The sequence below is a fragment of the Cyrtonyx montezumae genome, unplaced genomic scaffold, assembly GCF_038088225.1.
Source record: "Cyrtonyx montezumae isolate F1298 unplaced genomic scaffold, pur_monq_1.0 scaffold_13, whole genome shotgun sequence".
NCBI lineage: Eukaryota > Metazoa > Chordata > Aves > Galliformes > Odontophoridae > Cyrtonyx > Cyrtonyx montezumae.
The window spans coordinates 10032229-10045365 of record NW_027071859.1 but is presented as its reverse complement, the minus strand read 5'-3'; the positions used below and the strand labels follow the sequence as shown (position 1 = coordinate 10045365).

The window sequence follows — 13137 nt, the reverse complement described above, 5'->3', positions numbered from 1 at the left end:
CACCAAGGAACAGGAGGTCTCCCAGTAAATGCCCCTCTCAAAATGTGCTCATGAATGTCTTTCTTTCCTATGGAAGAGCATGATTACCTGCTCACTGCTCGTAGCTCCTAGCAGGGCCCAGGTGAGCAGCTCTGCTGGTACCTTTTAGAAGAGCAGAGGACTAGGATGGCCCTCCAGGTGCCTGAGAGCAAGGACACGGGGCTGGCCTTCCACATGAAGCTTTTAGAGGCAGTGAGGACTGTCCAGTTTGCTGGAGGCCTTTGCACATTTACACAATAGGTTTTGGGTGTGAGAGCAGAGTAAGTCCTTCAGGACAAGTGACAGAGAGAAATGAGCTTGAGGGTCAGCCATGGGACAGAGAAAGTGGAGGCAACCCATGCCTGTTCTTCTGCCTGCAATAGAATGAGCAGTGACCCTGGGAATAGCAGATAGATGCCTCTGTGAGCACTTCTTCTTGCTGTGGGACAGAACGTATCTTATCTCCTTCAGAATACATGCCTCTCCCTTTCAAGGACGATAACGGCTGTGCCACAGAGGTGACCTGAGGGCCCTAGGAGGGTGGCAGGATACCAGACCTGTGCTCTGTGGCTCATGTGGAGTTCTACCTGCCCAACTACATTCTGAGATGACAAAAAGGTCAAGGAGGATACGAGCAGAATCCCTACATAAGCAGAAGACGGAGCAGTGAGGGCTGGCAGATAAGAATGGCAGCGAATAGCTCTTGCAGGTCCCAATTTATTTCACTAAGTGTGGAAATGCTTATTATGGTCTTTACTTCCCTATACTGAACAAATCTAAATTAGTGTTAAAAAATCAGTTAAATTACCTAGGTTAAGTCACCCTTGCATATGAAAGTAGTCACAGTCCAATTGCCTTACCTTTATTTCCTAGAATCACAGAATGGCTTGTGTTGGAAAGGAACACCAAGGTCCATCAAGTTCCAAACCCCCTGCCACAAGCAGAGCCACCAACTTCTGGGTCTGGTACCTCATCAGGCTGCCCAGGGCTCCATTCAACCTGGTCTTGAACACATCCAGGGATGAGGAATACACAGCCTCTATGGGCAGCCTATTCCAGCACCTAACCTCTCTCTCTGTAAAGAACTTTCCCTCCTTGACCTTAAAACCATTCCCTCTTGTCACTGTCTACTCAAGTAAAAAGTTGATTCCCCTCCTGTTTACAACCCCCTCTCAAATACTGAGAGGGTACAATGAGGTCTCCTCGCAGCCTTCTCTTCTCCAGGCTGAACAAGTTCAGCTCACTCAGCCTGTCTTCATGGGGGAGGTGCTCCAGCCCTCTGATCATCTCCGTGACCCTCCTCCAGACACTGCCCAAAAGCTGCACATCTTTCCTGTACTGGGGACCCCAGAACTGGACACAGTACTCAAGATGGGACCTCAGAAGGGTTGGGGAAGAGGGACAATCACTTCCCTGTCCCCGCTAGCCACCCCTCTTCCGATGGATCCCAGGATTCCTGTGCAAGAGCACATTGCAGGCTCATGTTCAGTTTTTCATCCACAGGACCTCCAGGGTCTGCAGGATACTCCTGAGTTCTCCCAGTCTCTATACATATCTGGGATTATTCTGACCCAAGTCAGTGAAAGAATGAATGCTAAGTTTTTTTTTCCAAGATTTTTATTAAAGAATATTCATTAAGCTGTATCAGTCAGACTTACCTAATCTCACAATTGAGTAAAAAGGGCAGTTACTCCAAATACACTAAAGAAGCATATTCTCTTCAGTGTAATCTGGTTCAAGACTTGTAAACTTTGCATGGACACAACTCCCCTACTGAGACAAGACACATCAAGTATGTTTTCAATGAAACCCAAGGCATCTATGTATCTAGAAACAGCAAGTTCAGCATATGTGAAAACAGAAATACAGCTTGCACAATGAAGCGTTATGTATTCACTGAATGGCAGTTACATGAAACTCAACAAGTCAACTTCACAGCTAAACTGTACGCAGCTCAACGGCTTTGTTTACAGAAGCATTCAGTGGACAAACCTCTGAGTGGCACTCATGAGGCCTAATGATTACAGTACAAGGCAGAAGTAAAACTGTGCTCCAGCTTTCACCACAATGGCTCAAAAAGTCAAAGATCTTAGTGCTAGGCTCTATTTTTAAAACCATTTCACAGGAAAAGCATTTCACCATCAACAGCCTACACTGTCCAGTGTGACTAAAAAGAATCAGAACATGACCAGTAGGCAATGGACACCACAAAACCCAGTTTTATTTAATTTTTATTTTAAAACATGACTTTCTGAACAGATTTAGTCAGTAGTTACATTCACACCCTCAACTTTATTACAGGTTCTTCTTGAATGCTTGTGCCTATTAAATAAAGATTATTTTAAAACAGAATTCCAGCATGAATCTCTCCTCTATCAAACATTTACAAGCACTGACCTGTGTTCTCACAGCATTTAAGGTGAGAATTACAGTTCCAAATATTTATTGCATAGTTATCTGTTCTTTTCTTAGCAGATATTCCCTGGCACTTATTTCAATAATTCAACCATCACTTCACTTATATCCCACAGTTTTCTTGCAACCGAGTCATCCATGGCTTTGGGCAGTAGTTCCTCCTCTTTGCAGTCACCAAAATATTTCCCAGACACACCTTCAACATCAGGAGAAGAGGCCAAATAAATTGAAGTCTGAGCTCCTTCCAGAGGTGTTTTGAAGAAAGCCCATGACACCAAATTGAATAGGGGTTTTGCCAGTAACGGAATATTCACATATCTCCCTAAATTTGTTCTGACAATACCTGGATGAAGTGAATTGACAGTGACTCCTGTCCCTTCCAAACGACGGGCTAGCTCCCTTGCAAATAATATGTTAGCCAGTTTACTCCGGCTGTAACAAAAGCTTTTATTGTAACTCATTTCACTGTTCAAGTCTTCAAAGTTGATTTCTCCGTACTTGTAAAGCTTTGAGGATACCACCACAATCCTGCTAGGAGCAGAATTTTTGAGAAGGCCCAGAAGAAGGTTGGTGAGCAAGAAGTGACCCAAGTGGTTTACACCAAACTGCATCTCAAAGCCATCCTCTGTCTTCATGTATGGACACTGGAATATCCCTGCATTATTTATCAGAACATCCAGCCTTGGCTCTTCCTTTAAATAGGAAAGAAAAAAATAATTTAGTTTTATAATCGGTTGTCATGCAAAACATACTACTATGTTTAATATTTCTCATTACACACTGTTAGAGGGAAATAACTTCCAGTTTTCTAACTGGTAACTCTGCAACAGTTTCTAAAGCATTACTGAAAAAAAATAAAACCACCACTAAACTAAAATATTTAACTCCAGCAAGCTTCCAGTACATCACTACAGGTCTGTATTTACTTTGAATGTATGCAGACAACACAATCACCTGTTACTCCAGGCTGGTAACTTATCTTTGTGAGGCATTTCTTTCCCTCTAAGAAGTAACCTGTTCAATATACTTGCAAAAGCACATATATTTAATGCATGATAATAGTTTCTCACAAACCTCAGTCATGGATAAGGGCTCTACCATAAAAAAGTCATGCAGATAAAGAACTGCTTTAACTATTAAATAAAAAACATCACCACTGAAGAGAACCTATTGTACTGTAGGTCCCTCATTTCATTGTAGAGCTCATAGAATCATAGAATCACCAAGGCTGGAAAAGACCTACAAGACCATCCAGTCCAACCATCCACCTATCACCAATTGTTCTCACCAAACCATGACCCTCAACACAACATCTAAACGTTCCTTGAGTAACTCCAGGGTCAGTGACTCCACCACCTCCCCAGGCAGCCCATTCCAGCACCTGACCACTCTTTCAGAGAAGAATCATTTCCTAACATCCAGCCTGAATCTCCCTTGGCACAACTTGAAGCCCTTCCTTCTCATCCTATCACTAGTTACATGAGAGAAGAGGCTGACCCCCAGCTCCTTACAACCTCCCTTCAAGTAGTTATAAAGAGCAATAAGGACTCCCCTGAGCCTCTTCTACAGAAGAGATGTTGTGAAAAGCTTTGCAAAACAACACTTTCATGGCTTTAATCACTGTCCTATTTTAAAATTACGACATTTTATTGTGCTGTTTGGTGAAAAGTATAGAGCTGAGCTCATGATAGCTCATTACATTACTAATCTCAACAGGATTCATACAACAAGTTGAATCTAACTGGCATACTCAAGAACATATGTCTACAGGACTAAGGCTTGCAATTTTTATGATGTGTTCAGCACATGCTTTTTGATGGATTAGTATTCTGTTTCAAGTTCAGGAAACAGAGAAAGTTGTACAGATAATTTAAACATATCTATCATTTACAATACATCATGTATTCCATATACCAGCATCCACTCAAAAATTAAGAGCTTTCCAATTTACCCCAAACAAACTCTTGACAAAAATAGTTTAGACTAAACTGCCTACCTAAACTCTGAATTCAGCACTTTCACACGTTTGACACAAATGTGAAGGTATCACAGGAATTCATGCTTGCATGACTCAAAAGCAAATGCATTTACTCAACAGAAAAAGCAGAATGTGTTTTCTTTACTGCTAATTATTTAAAAACAATATGGAGCCAGCAGACAGACAAAGGTCACTTTGGGTCATGTTGATGATAAAAACAGAGAACCTCAAGATGAATTTGATACTGTTTATTTTTGACTGCTGTTACCTGCAAAGATGCTTTAGAGATCAAAATCCAAATTTGCTCTCATCACTCAATTTAGTGATGCCAGCACCTGATCATGCACAAGAGGTACTTCAGCCTCTGATTTCTGCAGGACTGTTTCACATACTTTCCGAGGCATTACCAAAGAGCATCAAACTCAGTTCTCTTTGCCCGAAGGCACATAATGGCTGTTACCACTACGCAAGGACAGGACTGAAGATCTGACCTACTGCAGATCTTCTAACTAGCATTACTTTACATCAGAAAACATTGTTTTACAAACTTTTTGTCATATCTGACCAGATAATTTATTTCACAAGAATTAACACTTCGAGAAATTCTACCTGTGATATTCTGAGACTCCAACATTTAATAATCTCAAGTAATGTGAACAATGATAAATAGCTACTATGACCAAACCCATCAGAGATTACAAAACATTGCTCTGATGGACAATACTATTCCCTGTAGTTTCTGAGGTTCCTTCCATTTTCTCCATTCTTCCCTGGAGACTCCAAATATCTCTAAGTCTTCCATTATTATTATTTTTTTTTTTGCAACAAAGCTAAGGAGTGAAAGATGTAACCACCCATACTTTTGGAATATAAAACTCTCACAAAGAAAGTTAGGCTGTGGGAATGCACTGTTTCTCCATCCTGAAAAATATTTATTTTCAAGCTATCCTGACAACTTCTTTTAGTATTTTTCATCTCAAAAATAAAACACACACACACACATAAAAAATAAAAAACACAACCATCCCCCAGCCAACAACAAAAACAAAACAAAAAATGCAATATGGAATCCCAAGTACATCAATTAGTATTAACCTGGGCATAACAGCTTCTTGAAATTACATTCCTTCTCATTCTGCTGCTTTGGAGATTATTTAGAAAATGAAGGTTAAAACACATGCCAGTGCGTATATTTGCAGGGCTGCTTTCTCTTTCACTGCCCATTTACCATTTACAGCCACTTCTATTGGCTTTGCTGATAAAGGGCCAATAATAATTTTACATTTCTGGATATCATATAGTAAATATAAAAAGGTTAGGCAGTGTTTATTTTTCAGTGTTTTTATATCAATTTGTATCCATATTTTCCTAGTACAGTGAAGCAATATTAGATAGACCTTATGATTGGATTCAAATGTAGGAAGATTACAAAGCTCCACCACAGAACTTGGCTTTTTCAGAGATTTAAGTTTACAAAAGCTTTTGAAAGTCAATATAACACAGTCTCTCTCAATTTTTATTTATCACAACAGAATCTGGACACCTTTCAAGTACTTAACAAGCAGTTCTCCAAGCTGTACAATTTACTAAGTCTGGTTTCCTATGGCTTTGCATCTCATGCACAGCCTGACGTTGTCAGATGAGTGTCTCAGCCAGTGCCTGCCTTTCATGGAGTGGAACACATCTAATGGAGGCTCTCAGCTGAATTCCTGCAGATATGTTTCCATTGACAGAAGATGATTTCAAACTAAGAAAGGAGAGATTTAGACTGGATTTAAGTAAGTTTTTTTTTTTACCATCAGCGTGGTAAGGCACCAGCACAAGTTGCCCAGAGATGTAGTGGGTGCCTCATCCTTGGCGACACTCAAGGTCAGGCAGGATGGGGCTCTTAGCACCTGACGGAGCTGTAGGTGTCCCTGTTTATTGCTGAGGAGTTGGACCAGATCATCTGACCTTCAATGGTCTGTTCCAACTCAAGTGATTCTATAAGGAGGAGAATGTATTGGCTGCCCCTGATCTGCCTACGCTCAGGTTTTCAGGCCATCTGCAGAAATGTTACACACTCAAGACTGTCCATCTACTAAACTCGGGTACTGCTGAGCATGAGTCTGCGGAGGAGGCAGCAGTACGGACACAGATGTGTGTGGCTCACACAGCGAGGACAAGGCCGAGCTGTCAGACCAACATAAAACATCAAACACGGGCTGTTTTAGTCCAAGAAAAAAGCAACCCAGAAAGTGACACCCAAACCACCCCACCTAGGCAGAAGGCCGCTGTGGCGGTAGGCCCGGCACACGCCGCGGGCGGGGCCGTACCTGGAGGACGCGGTTGCAGAAGGCGCGCACGGAGCGCAGCGAGGCCAGGTCCAGCTCGCGGACCACCAGCTCGCCTTCGCCCTCGGCGGCCTCCCGCTCGCCCAGCTCGGCTCGGATCTCTCGGGCCGCCCGCTCGGCCCGCGCCCGGTCGCGGCACCCCATGATGACGCGGGCCCGCATCCGCAGCAGCTCGGTGGCCGCGGCCCGGCCCAGCCCGCTGTTGGCCCCGGTGATGATCACCGTCTTGCCCCGCATGGACACCCCGGCTCCGGCTCCGGCTCCGGAGCGGGTCGCGGCCCGCAGCCAGCGCCAAGCGGCGAGGAGCAGACCCCCGCCCAGCAGCGCCGCCGTCAGCGCCGCCGAGGCCATGGCAGCGAGCCGAGCCGCGCTCCGCCCCGCACAGCCCCAGGGCTGAGTGAGCACGGCCCACCGCGCCGCCAAGCATTGTGGGGAGTGTAGGCAGGAGGGCTCGCTGCGGCACGGTGCGCCCGGGAAACGAATAGCGGGGTCCCGAGGCGGGAGGTGCGGCGTTTCGCTCCACGTAGGGCAGGGTTCTGGCCCGAGAGCCAAGCCCTTATAGTGTTCTCCCATCTAAAACTGAGCGCGGTAACTGCACAGTTCCCTGCCTTCCCCTCTTGGCCCTTGCATACAATTTATCATACAATTTGTGCAACCCTCAGATCGTCTCCAGCCCCGAATTTTTATTTTCCATAATAATCAAGGAGGAACGACTGCATGCACCAGTGCAGGGTGGGGGATGACGTGCTGGAGAGAAGCTCTGAGGAGAGGGACCTCGGTGTCCTGGTGGATGACAGGTTGGCCATGAGCCACAGGTGTGCCCTGGTGGACAAGAAGGCCAATGGATCCTTGGCTGTATTAAAAAGAGCTTGGCCAGCAGGTCGAGGGAGGTGATCCCCGCCCCCCTACTCTGCCATGATGAGGCCTCACTGGGAGTACTGTGTCCAGTTCTGGGCTCCCTGGTACAAAAAAAGACAGGGATCTCCTGGAAAGAGTCCAGCGGAGGGTTACAGAAATGATACATGGGCGTGGAACATTTCCCTTATGAGGAAAGGCTGAGAGACCTGGGTCTTTTCAGCCTTGAAAAAAGAAGACTCAGAGGGGATCTGTTCCACGTCTATAAATATTTAAGGAGTAGGAGACAAAGGAACAAGGCCGGACTCTTCTCAACAGTGTGTGGTGACAGGATGAGAGGGAAATGGCCACAAACGGAAGCATAGGAAGTTCTGCGCAAGTGTGCATGGGAACTTCTTCACAGTGAGGGTGAAGGAGCACTGGCACAGCTGCACAGAGGGGTGGTGGGGTCTCCTTCTCTGGAAACGTTCGAGACCTGCCTGGACACCTACCTGTGCAACCTGGGCTAGGGAGCTGCTTTGGCAGGGGGGTTGGACTCGATGATCTCTAGTGGCCCCTTCCAACCCCTACAATTCTGTGATTCTGTGAAAGCTCTGTATGTGTTTAGATAAGAATCCCCCTTAGTTTGAATGGCATTTCAGGGAAAGAGGTTATTCCCTTGTCTAATACTAGCAGGTTTCACACCAGGAACCAGAGAAACATCAAGATTGGAAAGACCAGTAAGACCGTCTACAACAACCATCAATCCATGCCCATTACCGCTCTAGGCCAAGCCTTCAGAGTGATATCCACCTTTTTCTTGAACATCTCCAGCAGTGGTGGGTGACTTCACTACCTCCCTTTGAAAGCCAGTTTCAGTGCCTCACCACTCTTTCTGAGACAAAAATTTTCCTAATATCCAATTAGAACCTCTCCTGATGCAATCTGGGGCCATTCTTCCTCATAGACCAAGCTGAGCAGTGTGGTTGATACAGCAGAAGGAAGGAATGACCCTGATAAACTCAAAAGGTGGGCCCACATGAATCTAATGATGCTCAGGAAAGCAAAGTGCAAGGTTTGTACTAGGGTTGAAGCAATCCCAGATGTGTATACAAACTGGGAGAAGAACTCCTTGAGAGAAGCCGTCCTGAGAATCACAGAATCACAGGGGTTGGAAGGGACCTCAAGAGATCATTGAGTCCAACCCCCTTACTAAAGCAGGTACCCTACAATAGATTGCACAGGTAGGTGTCCAGACAGGTCTGGAAGATCTCCATAGGAAACTCCACAACATCTCCTTGCAACCTGTTCCAGTGCTCCATTAACTTTACTGTAAAGAAGTTCTTACGCATGTTAGTACAGAAATTCCTGTGTTTTAGGACATTGCTCCTTGTCTTATTGCTTCACACTGACAAGAAAAGCCAGGCCTCATCCATTTATCAGATCCCCTCTCAGTCTTCTTTTCCCCAGGCTGAACAGAGCCACTCAGCCTTTCCTCCTAGAGATGCTTCTTTATGGCCTTCTGCTGGACTCCTGGCACTGGGGAGCCCAGAAGTTTTTACTGAGAGAGTGGTGAGGTGCTGGAACAGGTTTCACAGAGAGGATCTGGATTCCCAGTCCCTGGAGGTGTTTAAAGCCAGTTTGGATGGCACCCTGGGCAACCTGTTCTAGTACTTGATCTAACGGCTGGCAGCCCTGCCTGTGGCAGGTATGGAATGGAACTTGATGATTCTTGAGGTCCCTTCCAACCCAAGCCATTCTATAGTTTTATGATTACAGAATCACAAAATCACAGAAACGTAGGGGTTGGAAGGGACCTCTAGAGATCATGGAGTCCAACCCCACTGCCAAAGCAGGCTCCCTACACCAGGTAATCCTGGATCCTATCACTGTTACCTGGGAGAAGAGGACAACCCCCATCTAGCCACAACTATAAGGTCTCCCCTGAGCCTCCTCTTCTTCAGACTAAAAAATCCCACTTCCCTCAGCTGCTCCCCATAAGACTTGTGCTTCATCAGCTTTGTCACTCTTCTTTGGACACGTTCCATGTACAACAATCTGATCATTCTCCTTTGATGACCTCAGGAGCAGCTGTGTGTTCCTTTTTAGGTTCCTTGGCCTGTCATTGTTCCTCTGATCCTTGCTGGGTTTAATTTGATTAGATGTTAAGACAGACAACATAGCAGAGCCTTTCTGAGGCACTGAAGCAGATAGAAGGTGTCAGTAAGTTTAAGCTACAGGTTCCTAAAATCCATTTGAGATCTGAGGAAAACAAAAGCTGCTGTGGAAAAGTATGGCTTCAGAGCACTAATATTTGAAGTGCAGCCTTGCTGCTTTGTGGTAAGTGTTACAAAAGTGGTCAAAGAGCTTTGCCTTCTGCTGCAAATGTAAAATGGAACATGTAATAACACACTTAGCTAGATTGTATTGTTACACTTTACCCATTTTCTATAGTCTCTGGAGCCTTACAAAGCTCTCAAATTTTGAGGCTGGCCTGTCATATTAAAGGATAGATGGCATTCACATCTTTAATACTCCTTGTTGAAGGCTGAATCATATTTCCCACTTCTTTGCTTTGTTTTCTCAGAACCTGTTCATCTAAATCCAGAAAGCATCCAGACTTAGGCTTACAAAGATCCCATCTCACCTACATCATGAAGGCATGCAGAATGTGCCCTCCTGTCCCCACCACACCAACTTAGCTTTGAATCTTCAACCCAGTATTTCTTTTTCAGCCATCACCTTCACTTCATTTACTCATATCTTACCTTCTCTAAATCCAGGCCATGTTGGACCTTCCCACAGGGAGACAACATTTCTGTGAAGGACACCAGAAATAAGCTTTGTTGCTGAAGAAGCATAGAATCGTAGAATATCTCAAGTTGAAAGGGAACCCAACTCCTGGCTCCTGAATTTCAGGACTACCTGCAATTCAAACTCGGCATCTGAGAGCATTGTCCAAACGCTCCTTGAACTCTGGAAGCTTGGATCTGTGACCAATGACCTGGGGAGCCTATTCCATGCTCACCGCCTTCTGGTGAAAAACCTTTTGCTAATCCCCAGCCTGATCCTCCCCTCTGTTCCTTGTGAAGGGCTGTAGGCTGCCATGAGGCCTTCCCTCAGCCTCCTGGATAGACCTCTATCACTACGTATGTACAGACCAAGAAAAGATACAAGAACTGGAAGCTCCTAACGATGCAAGCATATTTATGGAATCATAGAATTATAGAATCATAAAACCACCAATGTTGGAAAAAACCTCCAAGGTCATCCAGTCCAACTGCATGCAGCCTTCACATCTGCAATGTTAACAATGCATGGGTGTAAGATGACTTATCATGTTCTGCTTCAGCAAGGCAGGGTCAGTCTTTTTGAAGTTTGCAGCCACGCTTTTGTAGTGAAGGTACACGTGCATTTTATACTTCACAGTTAAGGAATATTTTTTGGATGCCTTGGAGAGCTGATTCTGAGCTCTCAGTATGAAAACATCTGTTAATAACTTTTTTTTATTATCTCCATTTGGTGAGGTAACTCTATCCCATCCTGGCAATGACCAAGCCACAGTTATTCATTTCTTCCTCATCTTCTGGCTGAGCTATAGAAATTTGATATATTTTGGGCAAAAAGTCTTTAACACTTATGAAATTCCAAGTACACCAGAACTCTGCAGTACATTCCATCAATAAGGCAAGCTAGTGTGTGAACAGAAAACCTTTCCAGTGATTTCTGTTCAAGTTTTGTACAGAATCATGGCTTTCATCTTTTGTTTCCAGAGATCTTTGTGGCTTGGATGAGAGCATTTAAAAGATTAGCTGCATTCTTGGGAGGCAAACCACAATTAATGCAACGAAGCTTTCTGCAATAGCAGGACAGTTCATCTGAACACAAGAGAGTAAACTTTCTCAGAGGCTAATGTGAGATTCTGGAGTGAATTCCCATAGGAACCGCAGATCACCACAAGCCTTCACTACTGTCTTTTACTCCCACTGCAAGGCACATTCTTTTGGTTTTGTCTCTTCTCGTGTAAATACACAGCAACATTAAAAATACAACAGGACACTTGCTCCACTGGGGAGGGAAGGAGAACAAACACCACCTGACAGATGTTAACTGTGTCATTTGGAGGGCATTCAAAAACATGGATGACTCTGAGATACAAGAACTTAGCACAGAAGAGGTAGATTAGACCTATGGTGTAATTTTACATGAATTCTTTTTGCAGCAGACACCTGTCCCCTGGAAACTCATCTGAGTTTGCCAGGTTCAGTTCATGCAGATCACAGAACAGATGTAAATGCTATTATGAATCTAACCAAGAAATAAATAGTTCTTTAGTCTTTGCTTAAGTTCATACTCATGGCATCTCTGACACATTAACATGAAATCTGTTGGAACATACATGTTTTTGAGACCTCTACCTCATACCTCCAATTAGACTGAAAGCAGTTAATTGTGATTCTGTCCTGTTTTCAGCTGCCACAGTTAGTTTTCTTCAGTGTCTGGTATATTATGTCACAGCTTTAGGAGAAAAACAATGCTGATAATACATGGATGTTTCTAGTTCTTGCTGAGCAGTGCCGTATAGACTCAAGGACGTTTCAGTTTTTCAGCTTCTTGTACTGTCCTGCCAGTGAGGGGGCTTGAGGGCAACTGAACCAGAACGGGTGACCCAAACTAGCCAAAGGGATATTCCATATTATATGACATCATGTGAGAAACAAACAAAAACCCCCAAACACCCCATGAAACTGTAGGGAGTCAGTAGGGGAGGGCTGCTGCTGCTTACAGGCTGGATGGACATCAATGGGCTGTAGGGAGCAATTGCTTTGCACATCACTTGTTTTGTATACATATTTGTTATTACCATCACTGTTAATTCTCTCTTTCTTTTCTGTCCAGGTAAATAGTTTTTTTTATCTCAACCTGAGTTCTACCTTTTTTCCCCCTCCCAGTTTTCTCCATCATCCTGCTGAGGCAGTGGGGAAAACAAGCAGAGGGCGGTGTGGTGTTCAGCTGCTTGCTGGGTTAAACCACAACAGGTTCTAAATACCTCAGGGAAGGAATAGATACAGAATTACTGATCACATAAATTCATTCTGAATAGGAAATTATAGTAAAGCCCGTACAACAAAAAAAAAAAAACAATGTTCATTAAAGCCAGCTTTATTGTAGTAGGATAACAATATAGAAAAATAAAAGGTTCTTGTAAACACAGTATCAAATATACTAACATTTCACTTGAAAGACAATCACCCAAGGAAGCTGAAAACTGTTGGTAACAAACTGAACCCACATTTAACAAGGTAATGACATGTAGGTAAACTGTACTTGTGGTAACTTCAGAAATGAACAGTAAGGGCTATATCTGCAGGTGTTTTTTTTCTTATAAATAACTCGTTAACAGTTTTTTAGAGAAAATATTACCGCTGTCTCTTAAACTATATAAACAGTACAAATCTTCTCCTAATATTGAAAACACAGTGCCGTATCCAGAAGGGTAAACAAAAACAAACCCTAAACTGCTTAAGAATGCTATTAAAATAACTCTGTATTAAAATA

General features: G+C 43.9%; 1 protein-coding gene across 1 annotated transcript; it reads right to left on the bottom strand.

Annotated features, from left to right (window-relative positions):
* Positions 1 to 1640: 1640 nt before the first annotated feature.
* On the bottom strand, positions 1641 to 7047 carry RDH14 (retinol dehydrogenase 14). Its single transcript, XM_065730678.1, has 2 exons — positions 6727 to 7047; positions 1641 to 3125 (listed from the first exon to the last, which is right to left on the bottom strand). Exons 1-2 carry the CDS (start codon positions 6979 to 6981, stop codon positions 2508 to 2510), a joined length of 873 nt encoding a protein of 290 aa, XP_065586750.1. The 5' UTR covers positions 6982 to 7047; the 3' UTR covers positions 1641 to 2507.
* Between the last annotated feature and the right edge of the window lie 6090 nt (positions 7048 to 13137).